The 22,281-nt window shown below is 42.1% G+C and overlaps 1 protein-coding gene across 1 annotated transcript in view; it reads right to left on the bottom strand.

Annotated features, from left to right (window-relative positions):
- The window catches only part of itga5 (integrin, alpha 5 (fibronectin receptor, alpha polypeptide)), a 54,907-nt gene extending 34,143 nt beyond the window's left edge, over positions 1–20,764 (bottom strand). Inside the window, exons 1-2 of the mRNA XM_061735341.1 lie at positions 20,331–20,764; positions 4,298–4,428 (exon numbers count right to left, since the gene is read on the bottom strand). Coding sequence (XP_061591325.1) covers positions 4,298–4,428; positions 20,331–20,539 — 340 coding nt within the window. The 5' untranslated portion in view covers positions 20,540–20,764. The remainder of the gene's footprint in view (positions 1–4,297; positions 4,429–20,330) is intronic.
- Between the last annotated feature and the right edge of the window lie 1,517 nt (positions 20,765–22,281).

Below are 22,281 nucleotides of genomic sequence, written 5' to 3'. Positions count from 1 at the left end.
TGTGTTGCGAGGAACAAATTGATTAAGCGAAGAGGATTGGCCAAAGCTTCGTACAGTAGTTCCCAGCAAACATCTGAAAGAGGGGAATGCAGCCGCATCCGGCAGGACGGATGCAGGTCAGAGACCATGACATGTCCGAGTGTGCAGAGAGAGGACTATCTATCCACCTCTGGTGCTTCTTCTTCCAGCCAACTAGGCAGCCTGGAGCTGAGCATGGAGTCTGCTCCGTGTCTGGAAACAGCTTCTTGACCCGGGTCCAACGATAACACACGCACTCTGGCCTGGTTTCCTCATGGCAGCTTCCCAGTCATCTCTGTTTAGACACACTTCTCTCTCTCCCCTTCTCTGTTTTCATTTTCAACACGGTCTCCATTTTCCTATTCATTTTCCTTACACTATCTCGCCCGGGCCCCCCCTGTCTTCACAGGCCCTTCTCTCATTTCCTTACAGGCAAATGAGATAACAGGCAAATTTCCATCTCCAGTAAATCGTGAGCCGGTGGCAGCCGGCCCTGCCCTAAGTGTTCGCAATTGCTCTAGCCACACACAGGCAACAACATGCCCTGCACTTCAAACACCTCCTTACGAGAGGTTTACTTTGACTAATCGGAATTAGCAGGATTACTGTCTTTTTCCTCAAGGCTTCATAACAGGGGAAATGTTAGGGCTGGGCGACATGGACCAAAAGTCATATCTCGATATTTTCTAGCTGAATGGCGATACTCGATATATATCGATATTATTTCTGTGCTATAATTGGGGTTTCCCCCAAAGCATTATAGCATAGCATCTCTGTTAGCATCTCTGTTAGCTTCATTTTTTTCTGAGGCAAACCCTTAAAAAAACAGTCAGTTTTAATACAAAGCCTCGTGCCAAATGTCACACAGGTTCCTTTATTAACAGAGGTCTGCACAATATCAAAATGTATAAAACAAATGAAATAAAAATAAACTGCATGCATATATAGAATAAAAATGCTTCTTGAATAAAATAAAACAAATATCTCTTTCCTGCATAACAAATAAATTAAAATACACTGTGCAATTAATACAATGTAGACAGTAACAGGCAGACTTTTCCACTGAGGTTGACAGTTGTGCAAATAACAAAACATTTGTGCAAATCTCAAATAAAACATTCAAGTTAATTTGTCACAAAATAAGCTATATCAAAATCATTAAAACATTTTTTTTTTCTTTTAAATCGATATAAACGATATTGTCTCGTACCATATCGCGTTTGAAAATATATCGATATATATTAAAATCTCGATATATCGCCCAGCCCTATTAGCAGGATTACTTTCTTTTTCCTCATAGCTTCATAACAGGGGAAATGTGTTCGTTTAGGGCAAACTGTGTTGGTTTGTGTCACGTTACCTAGGCAACAGAGGATAGCAGCACAAGAAAGTGTCTTCAAGCGTTTAGCATTGATGCCGGGTAACAATAACCGTAAAGTTCTCACATGGCAGCCACGATTATGTCGCCATAATAAGTGATGAAAAGTCCTTCTTGTTGTCCTGGGCTGAAGGCAGCCAGCTGGAATCACGTGAAACACTCTATCGTGATAACAGAGGATATTCAGCGGGGGAGATAAAGGGGAACGGAGCCGGGCCGAGGCAGCAGCGTCATCTGACCGGTCCCTGCGGGAGGCTGGTTAGCACCATGTGCTGATGTGACACGGTGCCGTGCCCCGTTCCTCCCATCAGAGCGGGACTCAGGGGAGTCTAGAGGACCAGCTCTCCACTTTCCACTGTGTGTGAGCGGATAACGGTTAGAGCCAGTACTTTTGTGTTTGTGGGTGGGGTGCAAGACAAATGGTCAAATTCACTCATCACATCCGCCGCTCCTGTGGGAATAGCAAGAAGAAGACAGGAGGAGGAGGATAACGCTGAGAAATGGGGTTCTGGTTTCTCCCCTTTTACTTAAATCCTTCCCTTCCTCCCATCCCACCCGTCCTCAGTGCCCTCCATCCCCCATCCTTCCCCCGGATCCATAGACAGGCTCTTATCTCCAGAGGAGAGGAAGTGCATGGGTGGGGGGCTTCTGGCCACTTTGACCCAATTAGTTAGGCTAATTAAGAGGGCCTGTGGCCCGTGGGTCAGGGCTCAACCACACCAAAAGAAAAAAGGGAGACTTCCGACACCATTTGGCTTGAAAGATACTAAACAGTCACCTATTTTTAGAATTGATTCTGAAAATATCAAGGAAGGGGGAAAGACAAAATAATTGAATGTCATTTTATGACTTCAGCTATCAGGACGGGCAAACGAGAGGTCGGCAAAGCTGCAGTAAATGATTTACAGCTGTAAATGTTATCCATGTAACAGCTGTTTGTCATAGCTGCATTTCCATGCAGATATTCACGCAGCGAGCTCTCTTCCACTGTACGACAGTTTCTGCCAAAATCTAGATGTCAGAACTGGCTCTGGCTCTCTAATCTGTTCCTTCAAAGCCATATCAAAATATGAAGGACATTCACTGACAGCCCAGGGGACCAACCTTGACTGCGAGGCCTCGCTGCTTAAGCATGACATCACTCTCTGTGGTCTTTAGCCAGCACCCATCAATGCACAGCACTTTTTAATGTTGCAAAGAAAAACGGCAAAAATAGTGGGGGTAGAGGCGTCCAATAAAAGCTTTTCTTACCAGGCTCGTGAAATATACAGCGGAATATTTCTCCCTGTTGTGCTGCACGGACAGTAAATTCAAAATGACCTCAAATGCTAAACGTTGGTTTGTCAGTAAAAAAAGCCAAATGCAGTGCAGACGCCGTCCCTCGCGTGTCGGGCTGTGTTTTCAGGGCTACTTTGAGTGCCATTTTTCTCACTCTGTTGTGCAAAACAGGGGCTCTGTCAACACAGTGAAACATGAATCCCTTCATTAGACGACTGCACGGACTTCCTGCTGGTCTGCCAAACTGTTTCACTCAATTTTGACTCAACTGGAACCTCCTTGTCAAGACTTCCAGCTTCGCCTGCGATGCAGACTGGAGATTTCTTTTGTCAGACGTATTTGTTGATCGGTTGCTTATCTCCCTTTGCCACCGGAGGCAAGACAACACAAACATGACCTGGATGAAGGAGGTAAAAAACCCTCTTCAACACCCCCATTATCCTATTCATCCCGTTGCAGGTTTAGGAGCTAATGAAGGCAACAGCAGTTCAGTGAAGCGGAAGAGTGACCTGTACTACTGGCCTCAAAAGTGAGAAGAAAAAAAAGAACCAAGAGGCAAACATAACCTCCAGTTTTTAATCCTCTCAACCAACCACCCAAAAGGACAAAGGTCAGTAATAGTAAAGAGTTTTTGTGGCATTTCTTCCCAAAAAGAAACAAAGATAAATCTAATTAAAGCTGCAAGCAGTGATGAACGGGCCCTCGCGCGTGCAATTTTCACCAATAAAAGTCAAGGACTCAATACAGAGTCTGATGACACCACCCACGATTCTTTATGTCAAACCATTCAAACGTTATGGCAGAAAATAGGAATTATCAAATATCGACCAATCAGAAGAAGGGGCGGGGCTAATTTGCACCAATTATGGTCAAGGACTCAATACCGAGTCCGATGACACCACCCATGAGTCTTTATGTCAAACCATTCAAACCAAGTTATGGCAGAAAGTAGGAACTATAAACCAATCAGATGAAGGGGGCGCGCGCTTTTTGGCGTCTATCGTTGCAACGGTAACGCTTTTGTCTGACAAAAGTAATGCCGATCGTCGCAGGATGGAGACGCACATTTTGATGTATAACACACCTGGGTGCACGTTACGGTTCAGGCCGCATAAACGGCCGAAGAAATGGCATAAATTGCGCCAAAATGAAACGATTAATTCAAAATGGCCGACTTCCTGTTCGGTTCCGGCCATGGCGCCAAGAGACTTTTCTTTAAGTTGCGAAATGATACAGGTGTGTAGCGATTTTCGTGCATGTACGTCAAACGGTATTGTGGGGCTTGAGGCACAAAGTTTTCTAGGGGGCGCTGTTGAGCCATTTTGCCACGCCATTAATGCAAACCAGGAAATATCACATTTTTCGCCAGGCCTGGCTTGCATGCAAAATTTGGTGACTTTTGGGGCACGTTTAAGGGGGCAAAAAGTCCCTCCTTTCGTCGGAAGAAAAACGAGGATAAAAACAAAAACAAAAACTCCTACAGATACAATAGGGCCTTCGCACTGTAAGTGCTTGGGCCCTAATTAATTTGCACCTAACAATAAATCCTACATGACAGAGTGGGATGAGTGCTTAACACCTTAGTGGTGTGCTTCTTGCTTGTATTTTCATCACAAGTCTTACCATCTGCATCGAACTCAATGGCGTGACAGTCTGACTGTCCGAGGCTCCAGGGACAGTAGAAGACCGACCCTCCCTCTGTGATGTTGACCTGGCTCGTGTTGGCCTTGGGGGCACCGATCACCACACTGGCACTGCGGAGGAGACAGAGAGACAACTTTACTCAGATCATACCTGAAAACATGACTCACTCACGGCACTGACAACCCCGACCGCAGACGTCTGCTCTGATTTACAGCTCTCAGCCCGACCCCAGCTGAAAAGTCACCTCCCAGGCCCGTCTACCCGTCTACCAGTGGCTGTAAATTTCATGCAGTATGCACATTTTACAGCTTGGCGATCTGTGTTCTGACTCAGAGGCAAAACATTTTAGCAGGTTGCAGCAGCACTGCTTTACATCACATGTGCACATGCGATGCTTCGCAGACACATTCACTCCACTCGCGTCCCTACGTAGACACCCGGGGAGAAACACTTGCGTGGCCATACATGCTCCCGAGGGGGCAGATGCAATAGGAAAACAAGAGAGCAGACAGGCTAAGTGGAGTCACACTCATGTTTCTACAGCTGGGACACTAAATGACTGTGTCCTTGGAGCCCCACTGTACATCTGCAGGAAGAGCAGCCAACCACTTCAAGAGAAACTGGATAAATAGTGGAGGTTACAGGAGATCCCAGGAGTCACAGCTCTGCTGGGCAAACTACCGACATCAAAAAGAGTAAAGGTAATGTGAGGATATGTTAATAGACTCAGTCGAGATTTGGGCATGGATAAGTTAGGGGGAAAAAAAATTCCTGAGCAGATAATGTGGCCTAATGGGATGGTTTATCCATTACCTCATTGTGGAACCACTTGACCCAACAAGCAGCCCAGACGGTTGCAGCCGTTTTTGATGTGGGTAAAGGAGGCAAGGGACCATTGAGACTAGACAATGTCTCGGGGGCTTAAAAACAGGAAAAGCACACCCTTTCCTCCCCTAGATCCTCCAATGACCTACAAACATTTATATTTTGGCTAAACTTAGCATCCAGCCGGGTTCAGAAGACGGTATAAGAGCCACTACGAGTGAAGCTGTAGTTAAACTTTACAGTATTCAATATTCCTTTTTATTGTAATGTCCTATATTTAAGTTGTGGTTTAAAAAATAGGCCAAAAATGTACAATATATACATAAATATATGTGTACCATCCAAATGTGGAGCATAAAAACCCCCAGAAATGACTTTTTCTCTAAAGAGACAAAAAGGAAAAGGAAGGGCTGGGCGATTTTGGACAAAAATAAAATCCAGATTTTTTTTCTCTGAAAACCCGATTTTCGATTTTTTTGGTAAAACTACAAAAGACAATGGAATAAATTGTTTCAAATATTTTATCTTTATTTTTAAAGAAAAATAGCAAACAAATTTCCCTGTTGGGAATGAAGTGCAATCGAAACATACTGTAAATCCTCCTTGAGTTTAGTAAAGTGACAACATTTACAATTTTCTTGACCAAACAAAGATGACTAGACGAGCTCTGTCTGTAATGCAGCCAGCTGCAAAAACGGAAAATTTTCCGATTTTCCTTTTTTTAACATCGATTGTGATTAATAAATCCGATTTAGATTTAAAATCGATTAATCGCACAGCCCTAGTTCCAATCTTACTGCACATGCAACGGCAGGAATAACCCAGTATTGCAAGAGAGCTGCATGTATTCAGTTATCTATTCTAGATCACAAAGGGCTTTCCTGGATAGGGACTCACATCCACGTGGCCTTCCCTGTCTTCAAGCTCTCACACTCACACCCAGAAGGAGTTAGGAAACACACACACCTGCCGGCTGCCAGCCTCCCAGATATATCTGATCAAATGCATTTCTGAACTTACAAGCACCATTAGTTCTGTTTCAAGCAGAAAAATCGTGAAAAAGTGAATAAATCGACCTGGCTGAGACTGTTTAGAAATAATTTGCAAGCATGTGTAGGCAATAACTGACACCAGCGGGGGAAGATGCACACAATAACAAAGCAAAGGAAAGTGAACACCACAGCAGTTTTGGTTTAATTGTTTTTGAGCAGAGATGGCCGTGGCAGCTTTTCAGAGGGGGGAAAAGAAAAAAAAAACAAGCAGATCATGCTTTAATCAAAAAAGTTGGCAGCTCATGCTAGTCATTTAACAATATTATTACCCTGCTAGATGCAGATGTTAAACTACAGATGCTCTTTCTCTCTTTCCCTCCTATTAAGGCAAAGGTTGATGGTAATCTGCAAGTTCTGTAAATGCAGCAGAATTAGCATTTAATGGGCCTTATCTGGGGAGGATCTAAACCTCACCCATGTAGCTTTTCTAGCTAGCAATGTGCTTAAAAGGCAGAGCTTTTGTTTGTTTGTATGTAATGAATCTCTGGCTGCAGACTGAGAGCTGCATTATGAATTCCTTTGTAAAAGTGAGGGCTCTTTGGATTGGCATGCAAAAATATGTAATTAGTTGGGGTGGGGGTGGGGGGGGGGGTAAGTATCCTCAGCTGTTCATGGAAGGACAGATGTTGTAAGGAGGACAGTTGCATTTGTGCTGCAGCAACAGAGGTTCAACAACAGGTTAAAAAGAGCCTTACTGGCAGACGTGTGTTGAGCATGCATCTGTAAAACGCTCCAGTTCTCTAAAGAATGTTCAGACATGACACATCTCATACTGTCATTCTGTTAAAAGTGATGGCATTTCGTCGCCTTTCTGCAAATCTTTCACGCTGTTTTATTTCATCCAGCCTGTCACTGTAACAGGAAACAGCATCGCTCCACGCGACATCTGCCTTTCACATGATGCTACGCCGTATAAAAAGTGTGGTATAAATACAATAATAGTTTTCATACAACATCAAGATATGCTGCTATCATCATTTTTATTAGCAGACCACACACAGAGTATTTGTGTAGAACATAGTGGGAGTGGATGGAAGAAGCTGCGATGGTCTGTTTCCTACGTGTTTAAACTTATTTAACAGGCCCTGACGTTCTCTTGATAGCACTGCAGTAAAATCATATAGTTGTCAACCAGAAAACAAGAACAATATCTTATATCTTTACCTCACCTGTGGACAGAGGTGTCAAGTAACGAAGTACAAATACTTCGTTACCTTACTTAAGTAGAAATTTTGGTTATCTATACTTCACTGGAGTAATTATTTTTCAGACGACTTTTTACTTTTACTCCTTACATTTTCACACAATTATCTGTACTTTTTACTCCTTACATTTTAAAAACAGCCTCGTTACTCTATTTCATTTCGGCCTTTAAAAAAAACTATCCAGTTAAATTGCTCCATAAGGATAGAGTGAATTTGGTTGTGGTTGTTTCAGATGTTCTTGTCCAGTTTTGTTCTTACATCCGTTCCCTCAGATTCCTGCAACTAAACTTGGATGTACATTCCAATAAAGGTTAGGATAAATGATAACATGCCTCTGAAGTTTGACTTTTTGCACCATTACAATACTTATAGGCAACTAGTCATCATATCTCCTGCTCTCTGAAACACATGTTAATGCTCAATAGTACACATATATGCTTCTTTAATATATTTACATTATACTAAGATGCATTCATTTTCAATGGCTTTTGTCCTTAATGGCTTTTTCCCCCTTACATTACTTTTACTTTCATACTTTAAGTAGTTTTGAAACCAGTACTTTTATACTTTTACTTGAGTAAAAAACTTGAGTTGATACTTCAACTTCTACAGGAGTATTTTTAAACTCTAGTATCTATACTTCTACCTGAGTAATGAATGTGAATACTTTTGACACCTCTGCCTGTGAAAAACCATGTGCACTGTCACTGCTTCTAGAACAAAGCTGCACGTGTAAACGTGTTAAATTATGTGGTTTAAGTCAGAAGCAATCAATTTAAAGCTTTTAAGCAATTTTCTCTCATTTATCAGATAAAAAGGTGACTTGTTCCCGGAGTTAAATATGTTAAGTAAATCCACAAAGTACAAAAGTTTGGACACGGCTTTTATTGATTTACTAATGCTACCTGTTGGATTCCTGTGAGCAGCTGATCAGAACCTAAATTATCCCTCTGCTGCCGTGTCTCTGCCCATTACTGCCCCCGCAGCTGTTCAGACTTGAGTTGTGCTGAAAGTTTAATCGTTATTAGGTCTGACCTATTTGCCATTACCATCGGAAAATTGTAACTGAAAAGCTCCTCGCGAATTATTCAGACGTGACACCGACATGTTCAATTGCTGCCTCATTAATGGAGAGCGATGCATGCCTTGCAAAGGGCCTAAGTGCACTTATTCCACTCTCTCACATGCCTGGGTAAGTGTGGAGATAAACTAATCTCCATTTGCCATCTTTGGTTTTATGTGGCTGGTGGAAAAATAACAAAACCTGACAAGGACATTGAGCAATGTCCCGGTGCAGAATCAGGTTCAGATGAAAAGCATTCTTAGCTGAACAGAGCCGGCCGCCGTACAGTAGCCGGGGTGATTTCCAACACCCAACTGACAGAAAAGCAATAATTAAACAACTGTAATAGATTTAGGATGCTAGTGAAGAATGTGTAAACAGCCTGGCTGTAACTGAGGGCGGCCTCATTTGAGGGTCAAGCAATCTGAGGGACATTTTACAGAAAATGTCTAACCGCACTATAATCGCCAGACTGCAACCACTATTTTATGTGGGGTTAAGAAATTAAGGCTGATGCAGAGTGCTGGAACTTGCTGATGTGACATTATCGTGTAGCTTTAGCTAATACAGTTTATGGTGAGGTTACAGTTTGAGGTTGTCAACAGTCTTTAATTCCTGAGTCGCTCCCTCCCATTCAGCCCAGCACCCCTAACCATTTCACAGTTAATTGTCTTCCACCCAGCTGCAAAGCTGATGTCACTTGAACACCATTATGAGAGCTTTAAACCAAAAACGAGGGAAAAATCTAAATCACAATTGTTAAGCTTGCCAGTCGTGGCTGCAGTCGCCATCTGCACTCATAAACAGCTCTGTGAATGCTATGGCACATATGTAAAAGAAGAGAGGGGGGGGGTTGAAAGCTCTGGTGGCCTTCAAAACATCACCAACACCTAAATAAAACATGAACAGGGGCCTCCAGGAATTTACACCAAGCTATCAACGCATACTCAAACAATGGAGTGGTTCCATTTGGGTAAAAAAAGTCAGATGCAATCTTGATCCCAGCCAGAGGCAGCTATTGTCCTGCGCTGCTCTCGTTCTCTCGTACTTCAGTGCCAAATACTGCATACAGTTTTGTTAAAAAAAGAAAGTAAACGTCTTTCAACTCTCAAGCTGTAAACACAATGGCCGAAGAAAAGAAAATAATCCTAAAATGCTAACAACGATAATGTTGAGTCTGACCAGGACTAGAAGTTATAAACACAACTGCTAATAGATGAGATGACAGCGCTTGGTACACTGGGTCGTTATATATTTGACAAGAATTAAGCCAAAAAACAGAAGGAGTGAGTGGAAAATAGGGTTGGGCGGTATGGACTAAAACATTTATCACCATAATTTCTGGCATTTATCCCGATAACGATAAAAAAAATACCAATACAAAAACGTCATCAACGGGAATTTATCCTTCTTTCTTTCTTTCTTTCTTTCTTTCTTTCTTTCTTTCTTTCTTTCTTTCTTTCTTTCTTTCTTTCTTTCTTTCTTTTTAGGCTCATTTCTTTCTTTCTTTCTTTCTTTCTTTCTTTCTTTCTTTCTTTCTTTCTTTTTAGGCTCATTTCTTTCTTTCTTTCTTTCTTTCTTTCTTTCTTTCTTTCTTTCTTTCTTTCTTTCTTTCTTTCTTTCTTTCTTGGCTCATTTCTTTCTTTCTTTCTTTCTTTCTTTCTTTCTTTTTAGGCTCATTTCTTTCTTTCTTTCTTTCTTTCTTTCTTTTTAGGCTCATTTCTTTCTTTCTTTCTTTCTTTCTTTCTTTCTTTCTTTCTTTCTTTCTTTCTTTCTTTCTTGGCTCATTTCTTTCTTTCTTCCTTTCTTTCTTTCTTTCTTTCTTTCTTTTTAGGCTCATTTCTTCCTTTCTTTCTTTCTTTCTTTCTTTCTTTTTAGGCTCATTTCTTCCTTTCTTTCTTTCTTTCTTTCTTTCTTTTTAGGCTCATTTCTTTCTTTCTTTCTTTCTTTCTTTCTTTCTTTCTTTCTTTCTTTCTTTCTTTTTAGGCTCATTTCTTTCTTTCTTTCTTTCTTTCTTTCTTTCTTTCTTTCTTTCTTGGCTCATTTCTTTCTTCCTTTCTTTCCTTCCTTCTTTCTTTCTTTCTTTCTTTCATTCTTTCTTTCTTGGCTCATTTCTTTCTTTCTTTCTTTCTTTTTAGGCTAATTTCTCCCTTTCTTTCTTTCTTTCTTTCTATCTTTCTTTCTTTCTTTCTTTCTTTCTTTCTTTCTTGGCTCATTTCTTCCTTTCTTTCTTTCTTTCTTTCTTGGCTAATTTCTTTCTTTCTTTCTTTCTTGGCTCATTTCTTTCTTTCTTTCTTTCTTGGCTCATTTCTTTCTTTCTTTCTTTCTTGGCTCATTTCTTTCTTTCTTTCTTTCTTTCTTTCTTTCTTTTTAGGCTCATTTCTTCCTTTCTTTCTTTCTTTCTTTCTTTCTTGGCTCATTTCTTTCTTTCTTTCTTTCTTTTTAGGCTAATTTCTCCCTTTCTTTCTTTCTTTCTTTCTATCTTTCTTTCTTTCTTTCTTTCTTTCTTTCTTTCTTTCTTTCTTGGCTCATTTCTTCCTTTCTTTCTTTCTTTCTTTCTTTCTTTCTTTCAGGCTCATATATTTCTTCCTTCCTTCCTTCCTTCCTTCCTTCCTTCCTTCCTTCCTTCCTTCCTTCCTTCCTTCCTTCCTTCCTTCCTTCCTTCCTTCCTTCCTTCCTTCCTTCCTTCCTTCCTTCCTTCCTTCCTTCCTTCCTACAAAAACGGAATTTATAGTTTTTACCGTGAGATGACAAATTCTTACCGTGGGGAATTGTTTTGACGGTATATCGTGAACGGTAAAATATCACCCATTCCTAGTGGAAAAGCCCGAAAACTCTCACTGCTTCAACAGATATTAAGATGGAAATTCAAATGTTCCTTTTTAGTTTTATTTCAGAAAGAATGAACTCTTATTCTTTCAAGCCACATTATTTGTCAATGTGTCTTTTCTCTCATAAGAATGTTTGCAAAGTCGCATCTAAGCAAACTGCAAACCCTCTGGAACAACATCCTTTGAAACGGCAAAATATTTCCATCAAGTGGAAACATTTGGCCATAATAAGTGCAGCTTATTTTACCAACTTGTCATGCCGACTGTCAAAGCTGAACACGATCTTGTGTGCGCCGGAGCGCGCTGGAGGGAAATGGGAGGCCATCTGTCCAACAGCTGAGACTTGGCTGGATTTGTTGTCGTGAAAAAAATGACAATGATCGGCAAAGCAAACCGTCAAATCTACAAGGGAATGACAGATTGCTGGAAAGAATGAAAAGAAGTGAGGTGCCAGTAACAGTCCAGACATCATCCGTATCGAAATGCTGTGGTGAGACCTTATTAGAGCATGTGAGAGAGTCCACAAACCTCAATAAACCCAATCAGAGATGTTGAAGGAGGGTGGGCAAAAATAACGGGAGGGACTGATAACGGTATGCAGAAAACAAAAAAGAAAACAAAAGCTTTAAGTTCCTGTTGCTAAAGGGGGTGCCACACACTCCTGAACCAGTTTTGAATGTGGTACTTTAGTATTTTAGCTTAATTGCTCAACAACATTATAACTCGTCATCTGGCGCTTTATTTAAGACCTTTTAAAGTCTCTTTTTCAAATGACTGTACACCTTTTTCACAGCGATGTAACCGATGCCTTGATCGATGATAGGGGTGTAACGGTACACAAAAATCTCGGTTCGGTACGTACCTCGGTTTGGAGGTCACGGTTCGGTTCATTTTCGGTACAGTAAGAAAACAAAATGCAAAATATAAACGTGCTAGTTGTTTATTACACACACACAAAATAACATTGTCTCTACGTGTGCCGGCGCTAGGACCCCGCGGACGCCTGGTGTGTTGTCGGGCGGGTTTTTCCTTCATGCTTCCCTGCAGCGTCACATGCAAACACAAACACACGTACCTCGCAGAAACATTTCTTTATATAATGTTGTCTGTCGCCCGCGATATTTTTTCTTTTTTTGGCGCCATAGTTGGCTGGCTACAAACTCTATACATCCCATAATGTATAATAATATGCCCGCGCTCTCAGCAGCCGTACTCGCATCGTTAAGGCTGATTTATGGTTCGGCGTTACACCAACGTAGAGCCTACGGCGTAGGGTACGCAGCTAGCGGCCGTACGGTGCACGTCGCTGCGTACCCTACGGCGTAGGCTCTACGTCGATTTAACGCCGAACCATAATTCAGGCTTTACTAGGCAACGAAGCAGGTTGACTCACGTTGCAGAACAGCGCTGCAGAGGCGCTCATAAACGTAAATGATCAAACGTAAATTACGCCAGGCCTAAACAATGGTAGGGGAAACACTGGACTTGTCACAATTATGTGCTTAGCTCTTTAGTTCTTCATTAGTTAGTGCTTTTTTCTTTAATCTTAATACTTTCTCGGTGTGAGCGCAACTGCCTATGTGCAGCGCTCTGCTCCACAACGTGCGGTCCTCTACTTAATATGTCTGTGTGGAAACTCGTTCGGTACGCCTCCGTTCCGAACCGAACACGCTATACCGAACGGTTCAATACAAATACATGTACCGTTACACCCCTAAGTCATACGCATCTGAATTAGTAATGAATTAGTTGCATAAGTAACTGAGTGATGTCATACTAACGCTTTTGAAATCATCTGTCACTTAAGAGTGAGATCAGCTAAATAGCTGATACGAGAAACACAAGTAGTGAGCGATGACTTATTCTAGACCACATGGAGCCAAACGATTCGTCGTGTGTCCTCCCAGAGTCAAGGCCAGACGGAGGCTGCTTGAGTCCTTAGGTCTGCCATATGGATGATCATCACACACACACACACACACACACACACACACACACACACACACACACACATGTGCCGTGTGTGAGTGCTGCTGTCCAGGACACAACCATGATGAGAGTAGCAGTGCCTGCTGGGATGGCGTGTGCTGACTATAGAGAGTCTACTGTGCTGAGTTGAGGCCACATCTTTTTATTAGCGGTCACAGGGACGCATGGTCCAGGCGGTGGAAAAAGGATCTATACGTTGCCCGACAAGTTCTGTTCTTGACAGCAACTTATGGGCATTTCCGCATCACGGGGACGGACTTGAGCGAAGCTGCAGCTATCTGAACCCACACAGACCGGCGTTCATTAGATAAACAGTCCGGTCTGTCCGGGATCTTGTTCCATATCCCAGAGAAAAACGTTTCCTATGGATCCTCAAAAGGATCATTCTGTGGGGCAACAGGTGGGCTGGAAATCAGCAGCAGGAGCAGCCAAAGCACTCACACAGCACTGTACTGTCACATAGGAAGTACAGTATGTGTGGACACCCAGTGCAGTTTCAAACAATAATGCAAGCTTTATGATCTTACACTTCTCTGCATTCAATTAAGTTTATAGTCTGTTACATGAATTGACAAGCTGACGCCAAATAGGTTCAGTGATTTGTGTTTTTACCCCAAACTTTCAGCAAGCAGCACTCCCGTTTAGGGCTGTGTTGAAAAGATTGATTCTCCGATTTTAAATCGATTCTCATATTAATTCCTAAAAATCGATTAATATGTCTCAAGATCGATTAAAAAAAAAAAAAAAAAAAAATGTATGATTACATTACAACTTTTGGTACTTTTTTGTTTATGCCCAAAAAAGGAATATTTTGTTGGACACGAGAATAACTGGTGCCATGTTTTTGCAAAAATATGTTTAAAGGTATGAAAACATTAAAGTTTTCAGTTATAATTGCATAAATTGTCCATATTTCTTTGCTTTATATACTGTCTTAGGGTTACATTTGCATAAATGTTAAAAACCAAATTCTCATAAATGGAGAAAAAATAAAAGCGATTTCTTTCATCCTCTGTTTCCTCCCTGGATCTGTTTGATAATTCTGACCCACATGATGTTTCTGAAAGCAGTTCTATCAGCATTCTGGGAAGTGATTAGTCTTTACAGCATCATTAGCTGCAATACTTACTGTTGAATCTCAATATAATACTAGTATTAATATGTTGCAGAACTACAGTCATATCATTCATGCAACAGCTGAAAAAACAGTTTTATTAACAGTAACCCAAATCAATATCGGATCGAATCGGATCGAATCAAATCTTGATAATCGATTCTGAATCTTAAGAATCGGAATCAAATCGATTCTTGACATTTGAATGGATCCCCAGCCTTAGTCCCGTTATATCCCCCCATCCTTACGGGTGCTTTTAGAGTTAATGTGGGAAAACCAGCAGCTGTTTTGTTTACGTCAACCTCTCAGGGATTTCACAAGTGGCGAGTGAGAACGTTGAAACATCCTGCAACAAAAGCTATCAAAATGACTCCTGGATTTTCTCGCGCCAAAATGTGGTCCACCCCCCGTCCTAAACACAAATGCAGCCCATCTCTTCCCTTTCAAAATGCTGCTGCCCTTAAGCCATGCTGCAGGGGGTTTAACTGCTGGTGGTTCACACCTCTGCACAATAACGGCCCTGTATGGGGATGCAATGTTAACAGGATAGAGGGACTGTTGTACTAAAAGGAATGGTGGTTGTTGGGGTGGGGTGGGCCGTAGCTGTCTGAGCGCTGAAGACTTTACTCCTACACCACCCAACTCCTGTTGCACCCACGCATGCATTACATGCCATTCCTGAATCTGAACGCATCCTAATTTAAGCTTTAGTTATGTTAAATTCATATTTGAAAGAGATCCAGAGGCATCTTCTTCACACTGCAACAGCAAGGACAGCTTTTATCAACTGAATATAGAAATGAGTAATAGTGTGAGTTGTGGGTAAAACAGACCACGCCTGTCAGCAGTCATGGAATAAAAGAAGCAAAAATGCGAGTCGAGACGACCCGACCGATGGCCGATTCCATCCCCGGGTAGACATGACGTCCTTGGGGCATTCCCAAACCGCCGGGGCAGAGGGTCCCGGGCCCTTAAACACATCATCACCACCCATGCTTTCTCAAGTCAAACACAGGCAGACTTACTATATAAAGCCCCGTTTGTTAATAGACCTCTAAAGGCACTTTGTGTGAGACTGGATGCACTGTATCCATGTTGTATGTTATACGTCCATTAGGGATGGGCGGTATGGACTAAAAAATGTATCACGATAATTTCTGGCATTTATCCCGATAACGATAAAAATTACGATAAAAAAATACCAATTCAACTCCACCTTTGTAACTATAAATCTATCACCACATTCAGTCTTTGGAGCCCCCAAATCACTGCTCTAAAAGATACTAAATACTAAACTACACCAATTAAATTGAATTAATAAAAACCAATTAAATGAGTTACACCTGTACCGCAAAACTGTAATGACTCAGATCCGCCATGTTTGTTACACAAACACGTATCAACGGGAATTTATCTTTCTTTCTTTCTTTCTTTCTTTCTTTCTTTCTTTCTTTCTTTCTTTCTTTCTTTCTTTCTTTCTTTCTTTCTTTCTTTCTGGCTCATTTCTTTCTTTCTTTCTTTCTGGCTCATTTCTTTCTTTCTTTCTTTCTTTCTTTCTTTCTTTCTTTCTTTCTTTCTTTCAGGCTCATTTCTTTCTTTCTTTCTTTCTTTCTTTCAGGCTCATTTCTTTCTTTCTTTCTTTCTTTCTTTCTTTCTTTCTTTCTTTCTTTCTTTCAGGCTCATTTCTTTCTTTCTTTCTTTCTTTCTTTCTTTCTTTCTTTCTTTCTTTCTTTCTTTCTTTCTTTCTTTCAGGCTCATTTCTTTCTTTCTTTCTTTCTTTCTTTCTTTCTTTCTTTCTTTCTTTCTTTCTTTCTTTCTTTCTTTCAGGCTCATTTCTTTCTTTCTTTCTTTCTTTCTTTCAGGTTCATTTCTTTCTTTCTTTCTTTCTTCCTTTCTTTCTTTCTTTCTTTCTTTCAGGTTCATTTCTTTCTTTCTTTCTTTCTTTCTTTCTTTCTTTCTTTCTTTCTTTCTTTCTTTCTTTCTTTCCTTCTTTCTTTCTTTCTTTCAGGTTCATTTCTTTCTTTCTTTCTTTCTTTCTTTCTTTCTGGCTCATTTCTTTCTTTCTTTCTTTCTTTCTTTCTTTCTTTCAGGCTCATTTCTTTCTTTCTTTCTTTCTTTCTTTCTTTCAGGCTCATTTCTTTCTTTCTTTCTTTCTGGCTCATATTCTTCCTTCCTTCCTTCCTTCCTTCCTTCCTTCCTTCCTTCCTTCCTTCCTTCCTTCCTTCCTTCCTTCCTTCCTTCCTTCCCATACATTGTGCGTCGATTTAACCGTGGGGAATTTTTTTGATGGTATATCGTGAACGGTAAAATATCACCCATTCCTAATGTCCATATAATTTCCCAACCCCCTTCTTGGCACACAGAAAAATTAAGGACACTTTTTAAAAGGCCAATAAATAATGAAATGTAATGAGTCATAGTGAGAGATCCTCTGAAGTGAAACGGTAAACAAAGGACCCCTTTGTCTCACCGAGAACCTGGACTGAAGGAGAACTTGGCAACACAAGCACACAAGCTGCGCTCCTGCAGCTCAAACATTTACTGGTTTCATGTAGGAGCTGGTCCATTAAATAAAAAGGACACCAGTGAAAACAATAACACAAAATGAGGCTGATTGAATATGGAGAAGAGCCTCGGCGTGGAGAGCAGAACAAACAGCTCCATTAGCGACCGAGAGAAGCCTCGGTCCAGTGTCAATATTAGTCCCACTCTAACCTTGTTTGAGAGAGTAAACTCCAGGGGAGTCGGGACATGGTCAGGCTCTGTTTGGACGGCCCGTGGCCCAGTTACATGGAACCCAACGCACGTCCCCGAGGCACGTGAACCTGCCTCATCCTTCCATACACACCAGACGAGCTCTGTTATTATTTGCAGCCCCTGACCTTTGACCTTTTCTATCTCAGCAGATCCAGCCCCTTATCACTGGCTGGCACCAGTGAAAGTCCGAGCAGCCACTTACTGCTGTTTAATTACAGAGTAGGATGAGGCCACGTTTACACGTAGCCGGGTATTTACAAAAACGGATATTTTCCCCTCTACGTTTTCAAAAATATCCTCGTTTACACGGACCCGCATGAATACGCTGTTAACGTCATGCCAGCCAATCAGAATCCTGGAAAAACATCAACAAATGACACGTGTAACTTCCAGTTAAGGCTGATTTGTGGTTCCGCGTTACACCAACGCAGAGCCTACGGCGTAGGGTACGCGGCGACGCACACCGTACGGCGCGCATCGCCGCATACCCTACGCCGTAGGTTCTGCGTCGATTTAACGCGGGACCATAATTCAGGCTTTACTTCTGTAGCAAACTGAATTGCTGATTTTCAAGACGGAACGAGAGTCTGAGAGAATTTAAAACAGGTAAAATAAAAGAAAATATTGACGGTGGCCAAACAAATTGTAAACACAGGTCGCACTCATGACGCTGCTGGGACGTTTCTGTCGCATAATGTGACGTAAATCTCCGTTTTCTCTGTTTAGACGCAAACGTGAAAACTGAGTTTTTGAAAATCTCCACTTTGGCCGGAGTTTTCAGAAATGATCGTTTTTGGGGGCTTTGACCTCCGTTTTCGTGTAAACGAACGGCCAAAACGCATGAAAACGCCTCCGTTTTTGCCCCGTGTAAACGGGGCCTGAGTCCGCTCAGCTCCCGTAGAAAATGGGACCAGGACAAATGTATACAAACACAGCTAGAATGCCAAAAGACCATCTCTGATGAACATCTTTTAAAATAATAAAAACACGCCGTCGCCCTCACGGCGGAGGGTAATTCACCCTCTTGTCCTTCCTGTGTGGATTTGACAAGAACTGTCACACACAGTTCACAGACGCCGGCCCTGAGGCGCTCTACGATGGTGGGTCGTCCAACAAGTACCCAAATGTAATTTTATTATGTTAGCCCCAGGGCATGACCGATCCATATATGTAAACTCATTGTCAGGGATTAGTGTCAAAGTTAGAGAAAGTAATCCTCTGTAGCCTTCACAGGGAGGATTTACAGGCGGGAGAAGTATTTTCATTCCTTCCCGCCGTAGCCACATTCACATTCTGTCTCATTTCCAAAATCCATCACAGTTGTCTAGCCACAGATAAACATGTTTAGGCTAAAAGGTCCAATAATTTTCATCGGCAGGGGTCGGTACCAGGTTCACAGCAGCTCGTTCCTGACAAGAAGAATCTCTCATCGCAACCCCCTGCTGACCTCATCGCCGCTATACTCCCCCACTCCCCACGTCGTCAAAGTGTGGGCGAGGATGAGATGTTGGCAAAGGGAGAGATACCAGAAACTAATTTTATGTCTGATGCGTTTGGACGTGGAAAACCCTGGAAAAAACCGTTGATGAAAGGTGGCAGATAGCTACATGCCGTTTGTAGATAAAGGGATGAGTCAGAGTCTTAAATCTGCTCTCAGATTCTGGTTGTGTTTGACATTTGACTTTTGCGTACATATCATCAGGAGGAAAATTACAGAGCAATGAGCCGTAGAAAGCTGCATGTGAACGCTGCTCCGCTTTGCAATCTCACAAATCACGGGCTGTGCCTTTATGAGCAAGGTGTCTCAACTGCACACAAAAAAGTTCAGCATTAAGTCATCGGTGAGATGACGTCGACTTGTGTCTGGGACTTAATGAGACAAGTGGAGATGATGGGGAGAGAGAGGGGCGAGACGGTGGGGGAAGGTCAGGGTGATGGATGAATTAAAAAGCTCTGCAGAATGACATCAGCAAAGGGAGGAGTGAGAAGGGGGGGATGTGGGAGAGAGAAGCAGGGTTTAAATCATACCGCTCTCCTGAAACCCCTGCTTCCCAAGGAAGAAAAATTAGGCCCAAAATGCAGCGAGCTTTTAAAGAGACAGCAGGGCGGGGAGGGGAGGGGGTCTCCTCCATGTCTGAGGATCTGGCTGTCCGTGGAAATGGGGAGGAGGAACAGGAAGGCTGAATGTGCTGCTGGCGTCACAGGAGGGACAAAGCCCTTTCTCAAACCCAGGCGTGCTGGCCGGCTGATCGGTGCGCTGCTGCTCAGACATGGAGTCTGAACATTTCAGAAACTTGTGCGTCTGCAGGAATCAGGATGGCACCCAAAGGCGCACCGAGACACATGCAGCACCGGCTGTGACGGCGATCAAGGCTCAGCCTCAATGTCTATTCTCTGCCAGCCATTGTGGTATTAATACACGACCACAGGCATGCACGAATCTGTCTAAACTCCAAAAAGGGCTGATGCCAAAAGCCTCCGAGGAAGGAAGAATGCTGCATGCATGCAGGAGTGTCGCGGGGATCACATCCCCACGGAGCCATGAAGCATCACAGCCAACAACATACTTCATACCAATACAATGCTGCTGCAGAGAGCAAGCCTGCTCTGGAAGTGGGTCAAATAAATGTCATTTTTCATTGAATTACAACTGTAACATTTGTAGACAATTTCCAAATGGTCCTCATCTTGTTTTAAAGTCACCCCCCCCTTCCAGGATGAAATACACTCTTATATTTGCGTCATTTGGGATTTTCCACAAGTCATTCAAAAAAAAAAAGTCATTTATCTGGATATATTGAGTTCCAGTGCAGATTAGCGCGCACTGGGGGCATGTGGGGTGTGCGTAAAGGACAGCATGTGTCCCCGGCAACAGTTTAGGCTTCAAAACAAAACAATGTACCATAGAAAGCTGTGTGTTTTCTGTTGGAAACTTGCTCTGTTACTTTAAAAGGCAGCTGTAGATGTTCTACAGTTGCAGAAGTCTGTGACACAGTCCAGTGGAAAGTTTGCGCGCAACATACTTGCGGGCTGTGCCGAAATGACTTTATTAAATTAGACACAAATGTCTCCCAACTTTTTTTCTTTATCCTGTTGTTTTTTAAGATAGCTACACAATGTTGGGAGAACGATGTGTGGGCTGTTGCTTTTTCTAAAACTCTTGATCTGTAACTCACCTGGCAGAGTCGGACAAATAAAAGTCCACCGCGTATCCGAAGTAGCTCCCGTTAGGTCCGCTGTAAACAGCCGGGTTCTCCGTGTCCAGGTTGAAACCCTCACTCACGGGCGGACAAACACTGACCAAGACCCCGAGAATACAAAGGAAAGAGCGGCTGAAGAAGGATTCGGTCCCCGGCGTCCGTGCGCAAAATCCTTCCAAACCCATTTTTTGGAGGAGAAGGAAAAAAAAATCCACTAAAGTTTCTTTTTTTTTTTGGCGAGACAGTCCAATAATTCGAACTTCCCAGTCCGCTGATGGCTCCTGAGAAACAAAGCAAAGCGGTGTAACTACAACTGCATCCCTGTGAGCCTAAGCGGCCAGACTCTCATCAATGCGCCTCTGCTGCGTCCTCGCTTCCCTCTGCAGACTCACGCCTACTCCACTCACCTCATCATGTAATCATGAGACACTGCAGGGAGTTCCCACCAGCGTAACAAAAAAGTTGGGAGGAGGAGCCCGTGATTCCCTTAAAAAAAAGAAAAAAAAGAAGAGAATCCTACTCATCTACTAACAAGTGTGAGAACAAAACCCCCCGATTATCACCAGGCAGCGCACAGATCTGCAGTCAGATGAATGGATCCACGCAATCTCCCTTTCGCTTTAATCTCTCATTTATCTGACCCTTTGAGATCAAAGTTGTTGAGAGGGACCTGATAAATGATGGAAAAGTCGATGAAATTCTGGGACATTGTCAAACTAAAAAACTCTACAAATCATATTCAAAGCGAGAACTGATTCACTTCCAGGTAATTTACAAAAAAAATGTTTTGTGACAGGGAGGGGGGTTATAATTTAAGGAAATTTTAATTAAAAAAAACAATGTGTTCATTCTAAAAGGAAAAGCATGTGTATCTCAGTTGTTGGAGTGGATCTATGGGTGATGGGTTGAAGCAATGTACAAATATAAATCAATATAAAAAACGGTACAAAAAGTAAATTCTGGGAAGTTATTTGATTGAGGAGTTATGTTAAGGAAAGATTGTGTTTGTTAGCTGGTTAGGTGCAAAGGCACAACCAATGTAGCCTAATAGTGTAAATTAGCAGCTATTTATTATTAATATTTATATTTAATTTATAATAGAGGTAACAAAGGGGCAGGGATAAATAAGTTTTACTTCTACCTGCTCCTTTTCTGACACTGTTTTTTTCCCCCTGTTTGTACTAAGTTTTTGTTGTTGCTTTTTTTCTGTATGTTTTGAATTTGTTTTAAAATTTTATATTTTTCCCTTATGTGTCAATCAATCAATCAAAACTTCACATTACACTTTGCACTGTCTTCTACTGTTTCCCTTCCCAAATTTCAGACTCAAACAACCCAGTCGTGTATACTTCACACTAATTATAACTTCATCATCTTCTCCTCTAACTGAATGTGTGACCCATGTGCATCTGTATAATTACAGTGCTGATGTGACATGGCCATCGGTGATCTAAGCGGGGTGTGTGGGAACATTTCATATTTCCGTTTCTGAGTCACACGAGGCCGAGGAAAGAGGTTAGGCTGCAAAAAAAGCAACCACTCACTCCGATGAGACCTTTAATAAACCGATCCCAGACTGCTGGAATTAGTGACGGTTGGTGTAAGTGATTCGCTTTCAGTATTTGAGGATTGAACTCAGGAGCCAAATTTGGCTCTGTGGCAATAGCAACATGAACTCCCAGTGAAGTGCTGCTCGTATTAATAACTCAGGCAAGTGCACACAAGGAGAAAAGTCTGACACACAGGCCGACAGTGAAATCCAGAGAGTTTAGAGAGGCCAGTTCACAGCTGCTGGGCTGGGGGGGCCGTAGATGGTTCAGACCTTTAAACAGAGGGCTGACTGTTTCGCTTACACTGTTTTTGGTACTTGAGATCAAATCATTTAAGAAAGAAAGCCACATCTGAAACAAGAGTCCTACAGTCACAC

This window comes from Cololabis saira, chromosome 12 (genome assembly GCF_033807715.1).
Source record: "Cololabis saira isolate AMF1-May2022 chromosome 12, fColSai1.1, whole genome shotgun sequence".
NCBI classification, from domain to species: Eukaryota; Metazoa; Chordata; class Actinopteri; order Beloniformes; family Belonidae; genus Cololabis; species Cololabis saira.
This window is presented reverse-complemented; position numbering and strand designations above follow the sequence as displayed.